General features: G+C 35.8%; 1 protein-coding gene and 1 pseudogene across 1 annotated transcript in view; both read left to right on the top strand.

Moving 5' to 3' along the window:
- The window catches only part of LOC140239873 (uncharacterized), a 137,580-nt gene extending 118,328 nt beyond the window's left edge, over positions 1–19,252 (top strand). Inside the window, exons 7-10 of the mRNA XM_072319692.1 lie at positions 15,600–15,821; positions 16,804–16,866; positions 17,878–17,983; positions 18,457–19,252. Coding sequence (XP_072175793.1) covers positions 15,600–15,821; positions 16,804–16,866; positions 17,878–17,983; positions 18,457–19,252 — 1,187 coding nt within the window. The remainder of the gene's footprint in view (positions 1–15,599; positions 15,822–16,803; positions 16,867–17,877; positions 17,984–18,456) is intronic.
- LOC140239529 (uncharacterized) lies at positions 2,180–4,222 on the top strand (annotated as a pseudogene).
- Positions 19,253–22,679: the final 3,427 nt, after the last annotated feature.

Raw genomic sequence — 22,679 nt, 5'->3', positions numbered from 1 at the left:
ATTTTGGAAATTGAACTGTCAGTATTTACACAAAGATTCAGATTTTTGTACAATCATTAGGGACAACATTGAAGAATTTAAACTTATTAATTTTAAAAGTAATTGTAATCCAAATATTTTATGGGATGCGCTTTTTTGAAAACTCCAAGACTTTATTCCATTTTCTGGTAATGTTGTCTGCACTTGGCTGTATTATTGTTTGCAAGCTTTTTATTTCATTCTGATCGAGTTCTAATTGATATCGTTTGTTTCACTGTATACAAATTAGAATTAGTGGTACAGTAGTTAGTAACTTGTATAATGGGTGTGTTTTGTTGTTATTTTAGTTTAGTACTGGTTAAAGAGAAGAAGTCAATACAATTGATTATACATTACACTCATAATAGATTCTTATTATTTTTTCAAATGTTATTATCATTTCAATATTTTTTTTCTTCAAATTTTTGATCTTTAAGAATAAGATCTTCATAATGCAAGTTTGTTGTAAAAGATTTTATTGGTGTATTTTAAAGTTAAATACCCCTTTTTTTCTTCCGTTGATATCTTTACTGTGGAAAACTAAATAAGGTAAACTTATTTTTATTTTATTTGGAATAGTAATTACATTTAATTGATATAACTAATGTGGATTCCATTATGTTGTTAGCAGAAAAAAAAAGGAAAGATTTTTTTTTTCTTTGAGGGGGGACCTGAATGGTTGTAGTATTGACTGTTCATATGATATATTTTGTATTTCATTTTTATTTTGTACCAATTCATATGTAATATGAAGGGCACGATTATGATATGTGTTTACGCCCCCATGCGCCGGTGGCCATTGAGGCCACTCCAAAAGTTGCACTTTTGGCCCGGGCCGTTTCACAATTTGAGGCCCGGTGCCACCCTATCTTGTGCACCCATCCTTTTGTTTGTTTTTTTTCCAATTGTTTTTCTTTTTTTAATCATACCACTTTTTTCTAATCTCACAGCAGCCGCAAGTATTATTATTCAGATTTTTGTACAATCATTAGGGACAACATTGAAGAATTTAAACTTATTAATTTTAAAAGTAATTGTAATCCAAATATTTTATGGGATGCGCTTAAATGTACCATTACCGGCATTTGTATAGAATACTGTGCACGTAAAAAGAAAGAAAAGAATTTCGTGAAAAGAAAACTTCTGCGGGAAATAGAGGAGGTAGAAAAAAAATTGAGTGTTGACTTAAATGATGATGAGCTTCTTAATGAGAAGGATTTTTTAACCCAAGCCTTAAATGATATTTTGGATGAAGAAACCAAAGGTTTAATTATTCGCTCGCGCATTCGTTGGATTGAAGAAGGGGAAAAAAGTTCAAAATATTTTTGTAATTTAGAAAAGAGGTCTGGAGAGAAGAAAAGTATTTTTAAATTAAAGAATGATGATGATGAGATTGTTGTTAAGCAGGACACTATATTGGAAGAAATTTATTCATTTTATCAGCTCTTATACTCAAAACAATGTGATAACAATTTAGGTGATGAAAAAGATGTTTTTTTAAATTCTATTGAAATTCCCCAATTAAATGAAGTTGATAAGGATTTTCTTGATAAACCACTTTCAAAGAAGGAATTGTATGATACAATTACCTCAATGAAACATAACAGGTCACCAGGTTTGGATGGGCTACCCATAGAATTTTATATCGTGTTTTGGAAAGACATTTATGATTTACTTTTAGATTCGTTTAATTTTTCCCTGCAGATTGGACTAATGTCTAGTTCACAAAGAAATGGAGTCATTACTTTGATTCCCAAAAAAGATAAAGATCATTCCTTTTTGAAAAACTTCAGACCAATTTCTCTTTTAACAGTAGACTATAAAATTTTAGCCAAAACTTTAGCAAATCGTTTAAAAAAATGTCTCTCGGATTTGATCCATCCAGATCAATCTGGTTTTTTAAAAGGAAGGAATATTGGAAATAACATTCGCTTAATTATTGATATAATAGAATATACAGATTTAAAGCAAATTCCTGGAGCAATTCTTCTCCTTGATATTCAGAAAGCTTTTGACAGTGTTTCGCATGATTACTTGTATCGGGTAATGAGAAAGTTTAATTTTAGTGATAAATTTATTGATTGGATAAAAGTATTTTACTCAGGTAGGAAAAGCTATGTTTCAAATTATGGACATTTCTATTTTGACTACACCAATAAATATGGAACGAGGTATTTTCCAAGGGTGTCCTATATCCCCATACCTGTTTTTGTTGGTTATCGAGTCTATGGCTCTTGCTATTAGACAAAACCTAAATATTAAAGGTATCCCAGTGGGCGAAAATGATTTGAAAATTTCTTTGCTAGCAGATGACTCTACTTGTTTCATTGACGGTTCACAAAACTTGTTTAAATCACTTTTTGATACTATTGGTTCATTTTCTGAGAGTTCTGGCTGTAAGCTTAACATCTCTAAATCAGAAGCAATTTGGATTGGTTCTTTATAGGGTTCTCAAAAATTTCCATTTTCGGAGAAAGGTCTTAAATGGAATAAGTCTACTTTTAAAACTCTGGGTATTCATTTTTCTTTGAACATAAGTAATCTGTATGATCTTAACCACAAGACAAAGCTTAAATCCATTGAAAATATTTTGAATTGTTGGCGTGTAAGAAATTTATCTCTGGTCGGGAAGATCTGTGTTATAAAGACCCTATTGCTGCCTCAACTTCTGTATTATTTTTCGGTATTATGTATAAAAATACCAAAGAAATTTTTTAGACAAATAAACACAATACTATATAAATTCATATGGAGTGGTGGAAGTGATAGGGTCAAAAGACACCTCTTGTGTAATGATTACTCTTTGGGTGGTTTAAAAATGATTGATCCATACATGTTTTCGATTGCACAAAAAATGACACGGGTCACAATGCTTCTTGATGATAACTATCAAAGTATATGGAAATTTATTGAATTATGTATTTTAGATGATTTTAGTGGTAGAAAAGATATATTGTGGAAAGCACATCCCCCTGCATGTATTTTGAACAAATTAGGCTCAAGTCAATTAGCCGAATCTCTTCAAACATGGTACATTTTTAGAGAAAAAATTGTTAAAGATGAATTTAATACAGCTTTTTCTGCAATTGGTTCTTGTCAATGCATTTGGTTTAACAGAAGTAATCGTTCAAAATCCAAACAATACTTCTTGTATGAAGATTGGTTAGACAAAGGTATTGTCTTTATAAGTGATCTACTCAACCCTCCCCATCCAGGTTATAAATTATTTGAAGAACTGATTTTGGATTACGATATTAGCAAAAAGGACAGGCGGAAATACAATTTTTTATTGAAAAATATTCCAAAAGATTGGTTTGTTTCCTCTGATTTAACTCCAGACAAAATATTTGAGGAAATTAAAGCAAAACTTTTAAAGACTCAAAAAAAATCCAAAGTTCGCTTACAGTATAATACAAGAAACATGTTATCCAGAAAGACAGACTGTATTTTGGAGTGACCTCCAAGAGTCCGAAGAAATCAATTGGGAAAAGGTTCATGTGAACAACTTTTTATGTACCATAAATACACGTATTCGATCTTTTTATTTTAAGCTATTTCACAGAGCTATAGGTTTGAATAACTTTCTATATAAAATTAAAAGAAAAGATTCTCCCAATTGCTCATTTTGTAAGAATGCCCCTGAAACCTATATTCATATTTTTGTTCAATGTCCTTCAGTTCAACCCATTTGGGAGGATACTCTTAAAGCTATCTCTCAGAAAATCAATAAGCCACTAAATGTTTCATTATTTGAACAAATGTTTGGTTTTGATTCTGATAAATTTTTGACATATATTTTTCTTTTACTTAAATATTATGTTTATATTTGTAAATTTCAAAATAAACCACCAAGCTTTAAAGGTTATAAATCGTATGTCATAGCCAACAAGGAGCTTGAGTATAATATTGCTAAAAGAAATAACAAACTTTCGATTCATTTCAGGAAATGGAGATTTGATCTGTAAATAGTATTTTTAGTTTTGCAGACGACATCTCACATGGGTCTGTATGAGTAGTTTTAACCTTGGCATGTTTTGATGGTATACAATGTGTATGTATTTTACATGTTTCTGCAGAATCAGCCATAATTTTGTATTATGTATAATTCAAGAAGTTGGTTATTTTATCTGTTCTGTGGAATTGGGTGATTCAAAAGCTTTTTTGGTTTTTAAGGCTACATTGCCCATACAGGTCTGTGGATGATGTTTTATGGGACATTGTATTAATTTGTTAAACAGGAAAGCTTAATTGCTATTGTCAAATACATGTAGCCATGTATTCGTATCTTTATCTATAAATTGAAAAACCCCTCATCTTCAATAAGTTGTAACAAGATGTAACACAATTTTTCATATTCTTAGTACAAATTGTACATATTCTGTATGTGTCATGTTAGTGACACTTAATGTGGATGGGGTACAAATTTTCATGAGACAGAAGGACTGCCTTAATTTTCCCTTACTAGTAAGTTAGATTACTACTAGTATACTGTACTAGGATTGTAGGTACATGGATGTTGAGATATTTTATCATTTGTTAAACCTGAAAGAATGTTATGTACAATAGTACACACATGTACTTATTTGGGTTTTGTATGAGTATTATGCAAAATTTGTTTACATGGTTTATGCTGTTTTAGGTTGTCTTCCATTCCAGCGAGTCACATACAGTATATACTGCCAGCAGGTTTCGGGAATGACTCCGGCTTTCCGTTGGCGGCCTTGTGTGCCTGCTGGGTGGGTTTCCTGCTCTCTCTATTCCGGCCTAACCCGATCGGCTCTGTGGGCAGATTCCATTTTGTATATTGATTATTGTGTGTGGGTATGCATGTTTGCGTAAGTGTATGAAGAAAGAAGGGTCGAGTAAAGAGTATCGTAACTGTGGGTGGATGATTTGTCATGTTTAACTAAAAATGTAACACTCGAATAAAGAATGGAGTCTGCCAGGGGCCCGAATTGGTGCTGGTGGATTGAGCGGCGGTCCGGCAGGCATGTTCGCGGGCTTGTCGGCGGTTTGCTTGGGACATCTCTCGTAATCCTACATTATTTTGCTTTAAGATGATTTGTGAAAATGGGTGACAACTGCTATTTGTGAAATACTTGGTATGGCTGCTTTTTTTGTTTTGTTTTGTTTTGTTTTATTTTTGTTTTTATTTTTATTTTTTGCTTTGATTGTTTTAATGTTATGTATGATTTGTTTTTGAAAATCAATAAAAAAAGAGAACAAAAGACAGTAAAGGAAGAGGAAAGAAGAGAGAAGAGAGGTCTGTATACAGACCACGCCAAGTGCTGCGACATCAGGACAGGTGAAACCTCAAGCATAAATTAAAGCAATTTAAACTATCTAGAGTTATAAGTAGATAGTAAGTATTTTCTGAATTTGTATTTAACTGTGAGGAATTTGGGGGAATCTTTTAAGCTATTATCTAGATTATTCCAAAGTCTGGGTCCTGTATAAAGAAATGTATTTTGGGCATGTGCGGTTCTCATTAATGGAAGATGGAATTCGTCGGATCGTCGCGTAGGATAGTTATGTACATGACTGTTTCGATGAAATGAGTCGTGAAATATTTTGGGTAAAAAGTTGCTGTTATAATCAAACATGAACTGGCCAAGTTGAAACACATACAAATCTTTTATTTTTAGTATTTTATGGTCAGAAAACAAAGGATCTGTATGTTCTCGAGTATTTAGGTAAAAAACAATTCTGAGCGCTTTCTTTTGCAATAAAAAAAGTTTATCAAGTAATATCTGATATGTATTACCCCAAGCAAGGATCCCGTAGTTTAAATAAGGTAGTATCAAACTAGAATAAAGAGTTAATAATGCAGATGAAGGAAGATAATATTTTAATCTGTTCATTACGCCATGTAATGATCAGCAGTTGCGATCTCACAAATTTCATCTGTAGAGGGAGACAAATTGGTTTTTAAGTATGGCAAAAAGTTAAAAGCTGAATCCTCATTCCAACCAATACTATTAACATTATCATCCCTATAAATAGACGTGAATCAGCCTTCCACACACATTGCTTCCTTAAAGCCTCTCAAGGTTTGAATAATTCATAAACAGCAATTTGGATTTCATATCAAAACTGAAACACAGTAACAATCTGTCAGTCGTGAGGATTGTCGTGAGACAAAAACGTCATGAACGTGAACAATTAAAGTTAATGTCTTCGACAAATACTGATCACATGTAGTCCAGTAAATCGAAAGTAACTGGAAGAAGCCGAAGTACTGTACATGACAATGTTTCTTGAAAATTCTCACGAAGAGATATAAGCATGATAATCAGTTTTGTTTTAGATTTTCATATAGTTGTAAAGGAAATAACAAGAAAGATGAAATAGAAAAGGTAATCATGATAAACAGGAAAAAAACCCAAATAAGCAACACAAAACCAATAAAGAAGCAAAGGATCGAATGACATAATCCCTAGAGAGTTAGAACGTGAAGCATCATTCCGTGTTCATAATTTGATAAATGATAAGACTGGACTGAACTGCATAATTCTCATTAAACTGTCGAGAAGTTGTAAGAATTCAGCAGAGAATTTTCAAGGAAGAGGGACTTTAGATATAAAGATAAATTTATTGACAAAAACAGCTCTTTCCCCATAACTTCCAAGTTACAGATTCGATTACCAAAAGACATTTCATAAAAGTTATGCTTAGTCCATGGGAAGGAGCAGGTCAATGTGTTTTTCACTTCAGAAAGGCACTTTGTCCACATTATCGCTCTCAATCCGGGAGTATAAATGGGTACCCGGTAAGACGAGACTGTCTATGTTGATTGATCAGCATGTGCGCTCACGTAAAATGCAACTGGGTTTTGAATGCTTCCCAGCAAGTAGAGAGTTGAACACAATAGCGTATGGCAGATGTATGGGTTGCCATGCATAGATGCGCACGCAATCTCAGCCATCTCCAATAACACCAACAGTGACGTTGTTTTAGCACCGATAATTTTTAACTTGCCCACAGCGGATTGGAAGTCTTCACTTTGAAAAACATTCCAACCGTATTATACTTTCACATTTTACACTTGGAAGTGAATTAATTTGTGTAGAGATATCTTTCATCGAGTTGGAGTCACTCTTTAATTACACGGCTAAAGAGGGACTGATATGGAATTTATTTTTCGTCATTAAACAAAGATAAAAAAATGTCTCCCTTGGTGTTTTTGATTGCCTGTTTCTCTCTCTACCAGCCGTTGCTCACTTCCTCAACCACGAAAAGCAACACGACATGTACGTATCTTTTCTTTATTTATTTTTTATTTTTTATTTTTTTTTTAGTGGTGGTGGTGGTGATGATGGTTGGGGTAATTTGTTTAAGAATGTTCTCGCAGATATTTCTTTCTTCTCAAGTCTTTTTTTTTAAAGGTGATGCATGCATTATTGTGAGAAAAAAGAAATCACATAATATTGCACCTTGTATTCCTAACATTGCTTTTAACGCTTTATCTTAATAGTTTGACACTCGAATCAACTGGGAGACATTTGTTTAATGCACTAGCCCCGGACATTGGTACAGACTGTAAACTTTCTTATACAGTATAAGACAATACAATAATTTCTCTCTTACACAATGAATGTAAATGATAAGACGCTGTTCAAATATGATTGTTCCGTAATGTCAATCTTTTATTCATTGTGCTTGCAGATTATACTCTCAAATGCCCGGGGAGGCCACTAACCCTCGACATATGGTGTGATAGAGAATACATCGCCAACAATAGCTGGGTTATACAGGCCCCTCCAGGACGGCGATTTCTCATTGAAGTTCAGTCTATCAAGGATACATGGACGAGACTTCATATTCAGGATGTGATATCCAACAGAACATTTATAACTGGGCCTGTGGATAAAACAGTCTCCGTTTTATCACTGACACATGTGACCGAAGTGCGTGCAAATGGTACATACGATAGAGATAGAGTAAATTTGAAGATAAACGCAACGTGTTACGAGGGTAAGTATTATATACATGGGCTTGTAAAAAATACTAGTAAGTATCTATTGTTGTTAACACACTATTTCCACGCTTTTTCATGAACAACACGTACAAAACTATTTCTTATCAATCTTACATTGTCTTATTTTTTTCTGAGAAATACTAGCAGATTTGAACATGACTTTACTGAGGATATAACACGAAATTGTAGTACAGGCGTGCTTTTATTAGAACCTGACCAATCTTTGATTCCTCGAATTCTACCTACACAGGAAACTCTAGTGTCTTTTTGCGAAAAAAAAATACATGGTCTTGTAGTTCTTAGTAATATTTCTCTGTCATATTTATGTTTCTATTACATGCGAGTACTAAAATCATAGATATTATTCAACCTTTCGTAGTCTTATACAGGATTTTTTCCTCTTTTTATAAGGGGGTTGCTTCATTTTTGGAATACGGAGAAAGAGCAGCGCATTTCCGTCGTGAGAAAAAGTGGAGACCTCGCCGATTTGGATTACATGCACACCTACCCATTTCTCGCTTCTTTTAGGTCATCTACTTTTTGTTCACTTTCTCAAATCAGGAAGAAAAATGAGTGAAAACTCATTCAGAATGAACATTTGCTCATGTAACAAGAGAGCTTGTTGCCTCACTTGTAACAAGAAAGAGAAATTATTATTCAAACAATAGCACTCTTTATAACAGTACATTGATTGATTTAAATCTAGAACAGCATTATACCAACTAAGGCCAAAATACACAATTTAAAAAGGAATTCTTGCCCTTAAATATAATAACTTAGAACGGATAACTAATCGTAAACTTCCATAACTTTATAATTTATATCAATTTTATGTGACAGGAGAGGTGTCCATCCGTTTTCAGAATGGGGAAGGGGAGGTGGGGGCATAGGCGCCGGAAGTGGGGGGGGGGGGGCGGCCGCCCCCCTCCCCCCCAATCCAAAAAGTGGGGGGGGGGGGCAAAACGCATTTTGCCCCCCCCCCCCAAAAGCCCCCCCCCCCAAAAAAAAAAAAATAAATAAATAAATACACAAATAAATGAAAAATAGATAAAATAAGATAGATATGTATATAAATGAATAAACGCGAAAAAAACATAGCTAAAAACGGCAGTTTTTGGACTGTAAAATGTCAAAATTTCCAAGCTCGCTCGCTCCGCTCGCTCGCATTTAATCGCTATGCCATTCTCCTAATGTTGCTGTCAGTAATTGCCAGCAGTTACGCCTGGGCCGCCCCCCCCTTAATTTCCAAAGCTGAAAAAAAAAATATATATATAGCTACAAACGGCAGTTTGGGGACTGTAAAATGTCAAAATTAATCGTCAAATTTATTCGTTATGCCATTTTCCTAACGTTGCAGCAAGTAATTGCCAGCAGTTGAGCCCGGTGCGCCTCCCCCTTAATTTCCAAAGCGAAAAACATAGCTACCACAACGGCAGTTTTTGGACTGTAGAATGTCAAAATTTTCAAGCTCGCTCGCTTCACTTGCTCGCATTGAATCATTATGCCATTCTCCTAATGTTGCAGCCAGTAATTGCCAGCAGTTGCGCCCGATGCGCCCCCATTAATTTCCAAAGCGAAAGATATAGCTACAAACGCCAGTTTCGGGACTGTAGAATGTCAAAATTTTCAAGCTCGCTCGCTTCGCTCGCTCGCATTGAATGGTTATGCCATTCTCCTAATGTTGCCGCCAGTAATTGCCAGCAGTTGCGCCCGATGCCTCCCCCTTAATTTCCAAAGCGAAAGATATAGCTACAAACAGCAGTTTTGGGACTGTAAAATGTCAAAATTTTCAAGCTCTCTCGCTCCGCTCGTTCGCATTTTATTGTTATGCAATTCTCCTGATGTTGCTGACAGTATATAATTTGTCGTTTCACACCGTCATTCCATAATCCATGTAAGGAAAACTTACAATGTTGCTCAATGACTGCGTTGTTGAATGTATCACATTCCGTAATGTATTGTAGTCCCATTATTGCGCACGCATATACGCACATGCATACACACCGTCAAAATTACTTTTCCACAAGGTGCCCACACCCAATGTTTCGACCCACCGTACGCCACATTACATATATATATATATATATATATATATATATATATATATATATATATACATATATATATATATACATATACACACACACACACACACACACACACATATGTATATATATATATATATATATATATATATATATAGAGAGAGAGAGATGTGTGTGTGTGTGTGTGTGTGTGTGTGTGTGTGTGAGCCCCCTCCAATATTTGCCCCCCCCCCCCCCCAAAATCCAAAACTGCTTCCGGCGCGCCTGGGTGGGGGCATAACACCAAGAATATCTTCGTAAAGGAGAAGCAACTGAGCAGGGAAAGGATTTGGAGGGGATATAACCCCTTTCCCACCTAAGGGACTTGTTGAAAATATCTTCATCAAATATTTGTTTTAAAGCATGGTAAATGCATGATCCTTGATGATCATGGTTGCAGCCGTTTCTGATGATGTTATAATCATGATAAGACAAGTTTCGTGAAAATAGGCCTGCAAGACAAGTTTTAGCATCTACGCCAACATGTCGCACAATTTACACTCACAGGTCAAACGAATAATACTAGCCCGAATAGTTCATTTTCCCATCTTGGGAGCCATATTGTCGGTCATTCGGGATTGTAGTAACGGAATCATCAGTATTAATCCTTCTTCAAAAGGCAGACCCAAACACAACATTAAATATAAACCTGTACAGTCGAAAGGAAAAATTAATTAAGGGTAAAAGTATTGATAATGATATTATAATCTAGCTTTTGAAATATAAGTAAAAAGTATAAAGAGCCATGACACAAAAGAAACATACAAAATGCTATATTCAAAAACAAAACCACTACATATCAAACATGAAACAACAACACTGCACTGCTCACTTCTACTTTAAAGCTAACAGTATTAGTTCTCTGGCAAACAAAGGTTAGCATAAGGTAAAAAGTTAATAATATAGAATATTACTAATTCTTAAGAAAAGATTATCAAATCCTTACGGATATATACTCTTTTATTTTCAAGAAATACCATCGGTAAAACTGGTTGGCGGACCCTCTCCCATGGATGGCTTGGTGGTCCTGGACTCAGACAGATTGGTGTGTTTTGATAACTTTAACCTCAGAACTGCTGATTTAGTCTGCAGAGAGCTCGGCTTCCCAGCGGTAAAAGATTATTTGGCTCAACCTATTCCAAATCAACGATTTTTGATTGATAAAGGTAACTGCAGTGTTAGGTATGCACTAATAATGCACTGAATATATCACTGATATTTTCACTCCATATCTTGAATGCAGATGCAAAACGGAATAACAGATGATTATCTTAAAAACCTCTTTAATGCACCGAAATAGAATTGCACACTTTTTAACAACAAGGTTGGACATACTCGAGTTAAGTCTTGACAGCGATCAGTGCAATGTGTTCTTGTGTTCTTTCCCTCATATCCCCGATTCTTCTATGCCAATTTTACAGTGATATGAAGAAATGTTTATCATACTTCAGGTTATCAATGTCGGAGTGCAAGTTTAAAAGATTGCCTACGTGTACCTAAGGACAATGAGTGTAACTCGAACAGCGCTGTGAGAATCAGGTGCCGAGGTAAGATGGAAAAAGAAGAGTGTAAGGGATGTGAATTATATTCCTTTATTCATTCATTTTTCAGGAAGTTACTGGTTTGTATGTACCATGTTACCACATGTCTGTAATAAAATAGTAGACTTCAAAGCCAATACAAAATACTTTTAATGGAAGAAGAAGAGTTGGGTGACTTATGACACACTAATACATACCAAAATAGAAGGAGGGATCGCATAAGATACCTCCTGTCGGAATTATAAAGACTTTTTGTTTCGGCTGTATAACGTGTATAAAACGCACCTCTTGTGCGTTGCTTTGAAATGGCATACTGTTTGTATCAATGCCTAACCTTCAAGACGCTTGACTTCATGTAAATGACAAAACCGAATACTTTATCTCTATATTGATATTTATCTGATTGAATTGTTTACCGTTTGCGTGAAATAGTTTGGGAAATGAAGTGGAAAAAAATCATCTTCTATGGTGTCGAACGTGTCTTTTATATACTTATTTACAACGAAACAAGGATACTGTGGACTTTTCCCAGACAATATAATCACACTATAAACATAATCAACAAAGACACTTGCCATTGCAAAATAAAATCGGGTCTATTTGGCGGTAAATATAATAGAATAGATTACTCTCTTTCACAGATTGTATAAGATATTTTCTCTTTTTGTTTGCTATGAGCATTTTTTGTAGTTAAATCTCCAACAAAACAAATTTAAACGCAATAGCTCATGCGACTATATAATGTTTTCCAACGGTTTTTGTAAGACGGCGTGTACTATACGGTTGAAGTGGAGAGGTTTTTTTTTTTTTTTTTTTTTTTTTTTTTTTTAATTTCAAGCTCGGTTTATCCATCTGATCGCTTCTCTTTAAAGGGGATGGCTAGTAACTGATCAGTGGGAATCAGTGGGAATGCTGGGGGATGATTGTTCCAATTCTTGTGGGATTCATTTAAGAGTACATTATATATCTATTATTGTGTGAAAATTATTTGCTTCAGAATGGTCTCATATTCAAGTAATGCTCGGTTACTAGCCATCCCCTTTAACGTTATGATTTCCAATTAAAAGGCGAACAAGTTTCATCATGATGAAGCAGTTGACGCGCCGAACAAAACTACTCTCCGTTTGACAGATTCACACGGCTTGTGCCGAAAGGGTGGGTTGGGTGGTGGCGCGTCGCGTTAATGGGAACACTACCCTTCGTCCAAAGTCCCCCCCCCCCCCGGTTTTGCCGAAAGGGTGCGTTGGGAGCGTTGGGTCGCGTCGCGTTGACTGGAACCCCACCCTTCGTCCAAAGCCCCCCGGTTTTGCCGAAAGGGTGCGTTGGTACTTTTTCTCATGTAATATTAAAAGACGGGTTTTGAATTTATATTTAACCTTCAAACAACCATTTCAAAGAGGCTATCGTCCGGATCGGTTTACACTCTATTACCACTTGGTCAACAGCCAGTTGGCCTAATAGACTGTTTAATATCAGTTGGTCTAATAACCAGTTGGTCTAGTCATCATTTCGTCCAATTACTGTTTGGTCTAATTGTTATTTGGTTTAATTACTATTTGGTCTACAGTCAATTCGTCTAATAATAGCCATTTGGTCTATTTTTGGTCTAATTCCATTTCGTCTAATCATCAAATGGTCTAAAATAAAACCAAATTTGTCCAATATAAATTTGGTGTACACATCAATAAGAAGGGCCCCCCCCCAAAAAAAAAAAATAGCCCAGTTGGTCACATAGACGAAACGATGATTGGACCAAATGATACCTGATTAGACCAGGAGGCTGGCTATTAGACCAAATGACAATAAGATCAATGGTTATTAGACTAAATGGGTGTAGACTATATGATGATAGACAGAGGCTAGACCAACTGGGCAATGGACCAAAATTAACGATGTGTACACCAAATTTATATTGGACAAATTTGGTTTTATTTTAGACCATTTGATGATTAGACGAAATGGAATTAGACCAACTCATAATAGACCAAATCGGTATTTGATGATATAAATTGGTGTTAGACCAAAAATAGACCAAATGGCTATTATTAGACGAATTGACTGTAGACCAAATAGTAATTAAACCAAATAACAATTAGACCAAACAGTAGGGCCTAATTGGACGAAATGATGACTAGACCAACCGGTTATTAGACCAACTGATATTAAACAGTCTATTAGACCAACTGCCTGTAGACCAAGTGGTAATAGAGTGTAAACCGATCCGGACGATAGCCTCTTTGAAATGGTTGCTTGAAGGTTAAATATAAATTCAAAACTCGTCTTTTAATATTACATGAGAAAAAGTACCAACGCACCCTTTCGGCAAAACCGGGGGGGGGGGGGGGGCTTTGGACGAAGGGTGGGGTTCCAGTCAACGCGACGCGACCCAACGCTCCCAACGCACCCTTTCGGCAAAACCGGGGGGGGGGGGGGGGGGCTTTGGACGAAGGGTGGTGTTCCCATTAACGCGACGCGCCACCACCCAACCCACCCTTTCGGCACAAGCCGATTGACACATTCTTCATAGCTGAACAGGGCGAACAAATTCAATTCTTCAACAGAGAATTTCGATTTAAAACTGCAATGACGAGTTTTATCGCCAGGATTAGAGGGACTGCAATTTATATACAAATATAGTTGATTTGAATTCAAGATTTGTGTCTGATGATTTTCTTACATACTCTCATCCTCCTCTTCCCTTTGGTAATAATGTTGCAAAGCTTCTCCTTCATTAAGACTTGATTAGTCCGTTCGTAGCTTAAATCTTCATGGATTAACATGTTATGTGTAGATGCTAATGGTGCTAAAAAGTAACTTATCTATAGTACGTCTGAAAGTTACTGGTGATTTATACCACTTAAACTATCGGGAATTTATGAAGTTGATTAGTGACCATTCATACAAAGAGATCGCTTGCAGATATTATCTAGTATGTCATTTTGTATTTTTGCAGAACCTGGATTTCTCGGATGCTACGCAGGCGATCGTCGTACTTTTCAGGATTTGGATGTTTCCTGTTTTAACGTTTATTCTGATGAAGAGTGTGTGTCTACATGTAGAGGGAAAAATGGAAGTCATGACATCGCTATTGTTAATGAAAAGAACTGCATATGTTATCAATCAGAGGAGTATGCCCACTTTATTTCCAGCTTGAGCTACAGTCATTCTTGGACACCTCAAATCGAGGCAAAACCAGGCCAGGAAGTTCACTGTTTGTATAACCGTGAGTATCAAAAACATTTGACCAATGTCATCAAGAAATTGTCCTATTCTCATTATTCTCTTTAATTAGCATTATTAGTTTATGATCATGTTGATAACACGTCATATTCGCACTGGTTTTCAGACTGTGTTACCCTATTGCTTTATCACTTACTTCTGAGATACAGTCCTGTATTTCTTAGTCCTTCAAAGAACATTATGATTATAATAACTGTATAAGCAAACCATCGCCGATAATACGGCTGATAAGAAACTTAAACGTGGTGGGAAAAGCCGAATTACAATACATGTGTGTGTATTGCATTGACAAATCCCAACAGTTGCTACTTATGGGTTTAAGTTGGCAGGTATTTCTTTCAGTCATGATAGGCCTATCGGTCGAGCATAGTGATCACACGGGTATAGGGTCAATGTTCACTTGGACGATCGTATCACAAAGCTTGGACATAAAAAGGAGGTCTGGATTATTGTCATGAGGGTTACGTCAGAAATGACGGCGACAGCGGAAGTAAATGATTTTTAGGTGACGATACAAAATCTTTTCTTAGTACTGTTTTTATATATCTTTTTGTGGTAAACTTATCTTACAAAAAAATAAACATAGCATGTTAGAAAATAAAAAATAGAATAATATAAAATAATATACGAAAACAGTATAGAATATCAAAAATTATTATATCAACAAGATGTAGTGTTTTGTATAAAAATGATAGTACATTCAAATTTCAACTTTTCTCTTTTTTTTTTTTACGACAGTGTCTGTCGGATTTTGGAAGCATCCTGGTCCCGTGTGTAATGGTTATTGGGATTCTGACATTACGAACATTGGATCCGACATGACTCTCCCCTGTAGTCAGAGTTTCTTCCGTATCAGCAGCGCGAACCTTTTGTGTGTGAGACTACCCGGATGGTCGACTTACTTCCCGGTTTGGAACTCGTCAGTCCCGTCTTGCCAGGCAGTCGATAGTGCACGAAACGGTCTGATTTACAAAGTCATCTTACAGTATGTCATTATGAATAATAAAAGAATCACCCCCCCCCTTTTAAGTTTATAGGTGATAGTTTAGTAAGAGACAGTAAGATCACACTGATTACGTGAAGAACAGATATCGTGCTGCTTGGTGTCGATGATTCTACCACCTGACGGCTGGCACCGCGAATCCAATGGCCACCCCCTCTCCTCCATAAATAGAAAAAAAAAAGAATCGTTTTACTTCAACATTGGGGAAATCAGAAAGTGAATGAATAAATGAATGAATGAATGAATAAATGAATGAATGAATGAATTAGGTAAAATAAATAAATAAACAAACAAATAAATAAATAAACAAATACACAAATGAATAAATAGATGGATAAATAAATAGAAATGAGGTGCAACAAAGAGAAATTTCATTTCTTTCAGGACATGGTTGCACTTATTCTACAACTGCCAGATAACTGTCAAAATAGGCTTACTACCAAAAAAGAATGATAATGAAAAAGATTACAAAAAGCCCCCCCCCCCCCCCGCTCGCATGCCCTTCTTCCCACACATACGCTAAAACCAAGGAGGTGCCTCTGTAAGATAAGCCTATACTGTTCTTGGTCCGGATTCGTTATATCATAATGGAGTGTGCACCTAAAATGAGCACGCATCATTATACTGTTTTGCAAGTGTCGTATAACGCTTTAACTGCTTTTGAATGTCCATATCAATAATGATACGTCTCCTTTGTAACATTTCCTTCGAAAATCAAAGTACCAAACCAAAAAGTGGGTGTACAATATGTGCTGATGTTATCCACGGTCAAACTATCAGAGGGACGTATCCTTTTGCTGCAGGTGAGAGAACTAATCTACACGATGCATTTGATAAAAGTGTGTCAAATTTGAACACTTTGTCAGAGAAATCTGTCAGCTTCTTGTTGTACTATAGTTCCCTTGGTACAATCGAAGTATTTGTGTGGTTCTGTTACAGATAATGAGTGTCACTATGCCAGAATCGGCACAACGCCTCCAACAAATATAAAAGGCACTTCAAGTGAGTATATTGCAAGGAGCACACTAAGTGTGTTATAATCTATGAGTTCAAGTTATCAAGTCAAATGTATGCATTTGCAGGTTTCTTTATGAAAAACAAGCAAAAACAAAGCAGAACCATTTGAAATTGTTTCTCTTTATGACTTAATAGTAATCTACTGCCAAAAAAAAAAAAAACCCTCAAGGATCAATCCTCTTTTGAGAGAGCTTTTCCGGCTTCAAATACAATTACCATTAAATAATTATGTTAAGATCTTGCCTATTGTGTCCAAAACTGTTACTTGCTAAGCCCCCAATTACATTTCTGAACTATAGTATTTACATATTTTGATAATCTAAATAAAGACTAAAGTACAGAATATGGTAACACGACAGCTGTGAAGGAGATAGGCACAATATCTACATTTATTTTCATCATGTTCAATATGTCAATGGGTATGGTACGAATGACAGCCCATGAAGAAGAGACAATATTGCAACAGACAAGTGGAGTTATCATGATTTCTTCCGATGAGCTTCTTGTTCAGTCTTTTTAGGGTCCAGTCAATCTCTCAGTTTTTTTTTTACTTTCCTATATCTTTTTTTTTTTGTATATCCGACGACGATTTAAAGACAAATTTCATTTACCGTGACGTAACTTTAATTTCTTTTTCATGACAGTATCATGTCCCCCTCTCTTGCTTTACCTTCTTGTGAGCTGAGATCAATCACCTGTTTATCATAGATTTTGCGTTTTTACTTAAGTCCTGTATAAATAAGCCAGCAATTATTCTGCCCTGATAAATGTGATGCAGTATAAGACATTGAAAAAGGACATTTCTTATCATATATTGGATTACTGATATGTTGTCTCATCTGTGTACTTATGTCATTATCCTAAAATCATGGAGATAATTATAAAAATTATGATTAGAAATCTCTTCACATTCTGTCAAAGCAGTTTGTTCGTTTTCATTGGATCAAGATTTATATTTCATGCATTAAACTTCACTGTCTGGTCATCTTTGAATAGATAATATGCCTACTACAGGTCTCTACACCCTGGGAACCTTTCTGTGCGTCGTTCTCATATTGCTTGTCGTCCTTTCCGTGGCTTGGTACAAGCGTGACAAGAAAAGGTGAGATTTTGAGTGGAGGTGGTGGGGGGGGGGGGGGCGAATCGTGGCGAGAAGCTAAGCTCTTGGTCCATCCACAGACATTTTTATTTTCTCTAATTATTATCGTCGTAAAATGCACGTGTATGATTGTACTGTCAATTCTAAAATACATTGATATGTTGACAGGATACCATCAATTGTCAGGGTGTAGAGACCTGTAGTAGGCATTTCATGAATAAGTGCAATATCAAATGCTTTCGAGTGTTAGTATACCACTAGATTGCAACCATACCATGCATTTTAGGCGTAACAAAGGTGTTTACCCAGTATCGATATTATTTAATAATGTTTATTTTCCACCATATCTTGAGAATTCACGGTATGATCTTTAAATTATAGTTATTATTTGTTTTTATTTTCCACCAAACCTTGAGAATTTACGTTATGATTATTACATTAAAGTTATCATTTGTTTTTATTTTTTTGAGTAACAGACATAGGCCCTCACAAGCTTCAAATCAGCAAGTGGAAATGCATCCTGTAGGCACTCCCAACCAAAATTCGAGCTCGGCCGATCATGTCGTCTTGAACGCTACCGGTACTGACGCTGGAGCAGAGGATCGCTCGTTCCCTACCCACCCTGGCGTGAGAGAGAGTGGCCCTAGATCCCCTGGTGAAGCCCATATGTTTGATGACACATGTTACAACTCTCTAAACTTTGCGAAAAGCTCTGACGGTGTTTGCGCTGAGAGGCAGAATGTCAGAATTGCCTCTGGGTCTCGACGTGCCAAAGGGGAGCTGCAGGAAAACGAGTATGGAAAGCCATGTCCATCTGGTGAATTTTCCAAGTCTAGAAATAACTTAAGTGAAAATGCCTACGATCATACCAATCGTGCCTCCCACAACAACAGAGCACAAGCTCACAACCCAGTTCATCGATCTATCTCTGCTATTCCTCAGCCTAACCTTCACTCTAAGAGAAAAGAACGTAAGGCCAGTTCCACCATAGGTTGCGCAACAGCTGCTCCTTCTGAAGACGTTTATTACTTTAAGGTAGATTCGGGGGCACCTAAAAACACTAAAACTAGTAACAGACGACATCACCCTGAATATTTCGACTCAGGTGAGTATTGTATCCTTAATCGTGATATAGACTCCATCGATTACATTCCTAATGTGAGAGAAGTTGATAACTTAACTGAGCGCCGCGATCCCAAGAGCCCGATCAGTGAGGAACTGTACACACGGGTGAATAAAAAAAGGAAAAAAGCTTTGTCAGCTAAAAAGTAATGTGAGAGGGATTGTATGCAACGGTGAACAGAACGCTTAATAAAATGCATTGCTGTCACAAAACCATAAGTGAATGAGGAAATGTACGTTAATGTCACAGACATAAATTATCTTATATGTGTTGTGCGTACCGATCTTATACGGAAGCAGTTCTATGTGACCTATACACCAGAAAACACCAACATGTGGTTTTCTTGTCCAGAGCAGATTTCGAAAGAGCTTTAAAATGAGATATAATACAATATACGAATGAACTTTCCTTACTCGTCTAAACAATGGAGAGAAAGTACCCACCATGGTAAATTGTGTATTGATAAAAGAAGCACCGAATTCAAGGGCTATTCAAGTGCTATATCCCACACAGCTGTGCTGCGTGCATAAACAATGAACAAGAAATAAAGCTGCTTAGCGACCATGCGAAAGAATTATCAATGATCAAACTAAAGTGAAAGTTTGCAATGTCATATGATACATCTATTCATGACTGAAACTAACGATACAATGCCATCATCCTTTCGAAAGTTAATAGAGTTGAAGATGAAGAAAGGTTAAAGGTTTTGTCACCCTCCGAATCCTTAAATCTAATCAAAACAAGTCTTCAAAACAAGTAAAAAATCTCATTTGTTTTTGAATACTCAAGAATCATTGATGTTTCAGAAAAATATAAAAACGTCACGGTAAATCGGATCGTATGACCTTGTTGCTTGATTTCGTGATGCACGGTCATCTATTAAATGCACCATATGACCATTGTAGGCTTTATTTAAAAGGTCTTGCCTATTCTAAGCATCTATTTTGGATTCTTCTCAGTGTTATAGGACGCGTTTGTTAATCTCAGACATTGAAGTTACATGCAATGTTCCTCTAAACAGCTTGATTGCTACTCGTTCGGTTAGTTGGAATATTTAGCGAGGTGATATTGCCATAAATGCATAGCATGTCGCATCTCTTTCTTCTTCTGGTTTTTTTTTTGTTTGTTTGTTTTTTTTTTTAATCAAACACTAGATTAACGTTAGCTCATACCTTTACAGGGATAAATAGACTCACAAGTGTGATGAGTCAATTTATGTGAGACGTAATGGTTTGCACAAACAGTCGTAATGTTAAAAATATCGTACCTAATGCCTGGTATGTCACTCTGCAGACGTACGTATCAAATCCATAATATGATATGTACATAATGTATCCTGAAACAAACATGTTAGGAAGAGGAAACAAAGGCTGAAAATAGTGTGCTCGCACGAAATTTTGCCTGATAATGTAGTTGTAAGCAGCTGATCAGCAAAGAAAAAAAAAATGATTATATTTATTTGATGATGAAAGCAATGGGCATAATGATTAAGATTCGTACATGAAAACTGAGAAGTCCTTGGTAGATTAACAGCAACAACATTATGAGGGCGCTGTGGCATAGTGGATAAAACTCTAGACTCCCAGTCGAAGGACTCGAGTTCGATTCCCGCCCAGTCCTGACGTCCTTGGACAACATCTTACTGCCCACTATGTTCCTGTCGACCCAAGGGTATAAATGGGTACCTGACAACGTTATGAATAGGGTAATGATATTGGAAGGGCCATCTGGTAAAGCTTCAGTCTCAACACTGAAGAGACAACCCTGGATAAAGAAGACCATTTTTATTGAATATTACTATCATTACTTTCGGATAGTTGCTGACGAAAATTACATATTTCTATGCTCTGATACCACTTGGATACGTGCTCTCAGAAGCTAATGGAGGAAAATTTATAACAGGCGTTCATGAGAACAATCAAATACGCAATTCATACATAGATGCAAGGAATAATTTTTAATAACTTCAAACCTATGAGATAGTGCACTGTAAACATCCGATTGTGTAATGTTTCTACGAGATATCATTCGTTTCATACCCATATATCCGCTTGAATATAATGTTTGTGTAAATATCATTATGTATTTGCATTGTACACATTACGTAATATCATTAGCACTGGCAATGCCATATGTTGTCATTGTCACTAGCATGTTCTGTGTCTTCGTCTCCGTAGAGAAAGAAAAGAGAAGGCTATACATATCTGTGGAATATGATGTCTTACACGTATTATGCAAGCATACAATTGTATTATATTATACACACATATATTCTTTTTTTCAAGAAGTTATGTTTCATCCATTTGTCTTTGCAGGCCTATAATCATGCGATCTGCTTTTTGGAAAGAATGTAATCGTAGATTCAGTTTTTTTGACACATTTTATATAATGCAAAGCACACGCATCTTTAGTTGTACGATAAAAAATAAGGCATAATAGTGACAAACAAATATACACATATTATACACTCATCTCATATGATTGTGCAGTTTCATTTTGTGTAAAACGGCTAAAATGTTTTTGTATTTAGACTTGATATGACTCTGACTTCGCTCCAGTTTTCAATCTGTTGTGACATGTACACTGTAGTACATACACTATGCTAGTTGTTTTCAGGTATGCAAGTAAATCCACTACTCATTTCTTTAGAACTCCTCTCATGCGCAATATTTATCTATGTCGTTGTCTTTGTTTACATTATATCTCTTTATATAATATATATATATATATATATATATATATATATATATATATATATATATATATTATATACGTGTGTGTATTGACACATAAATATACATTGTATGATACTTTCCTTAATTAATCTATTCATTCATTACTTCATAAACATGTCATATTCATTCATCTACTTAATGTGTTTATTCAGTCATAGATCTTAACGTATAGTTATTGCATATCAAGTTTTTCGAGGTAAGCTTGACCATAACAAAAAAATAAATGCTGACACATCGATGCTCTCAAGAGCAAAAAATGCAAACTGTAGTTGCACAGGGATTTTTTTTTTTCATATCATTAAAGAAAAAAAATCAATGTGGAAAGACTTTCGATCTCCCTCTATGATAAAAATTTCTGATATGATAAAAGTAAAGGAAAGTAGAAGACATTTCACCAATGTATCATTCTTTGAATCATTTTTATTAATGATTGCCATCAAAGAAAACACAGAGTATTATACCGAGGTTTAGGTAAATTTCCGTTCAAACACTCTTCTACAGGTAGACCCTATTAATAGGGCCATTGTGTTACATTCAATTGTCAGAAATGAAATAAAATGAAAAGAGATGAAATAGACCTACACACACCAGTCACGCACGCTCAAACGAAAATTTCGTGCATGTCAGTTATACAATGCATTAATTTATGGTGTCTCTTACTTATGTCATTTTGCAGTCACCTTTATTTGTGTGTGTGATTGTGTGTGTGTGTGTGTGTGTGTGTGTGTGTGTGTGTGTGTGTATATGTGTGTGTGTGTCTGTGTGTGATGCGCATTTGTTTACGGGACGTTCTGTTGCATGAAATATATTTCAGGTGAAGATGACGACCATTCTTGCTTGA

Source organism: Diadema setosum, chromosome 16 (assembly GCF_964275005.1).
Source record: "Diadema setosum chromosome 16, eeDiaSeto1, whole genome shotgun sequence".
NCBI lineage: Eukaryota > Metazoa > Echinodermata > Echinoidea > Diadematoida > Diadematidae > Diadema > Diadema setosum.
This window is presented reverse-complemented; position numbering and strand designations above follow the sequence as displayed.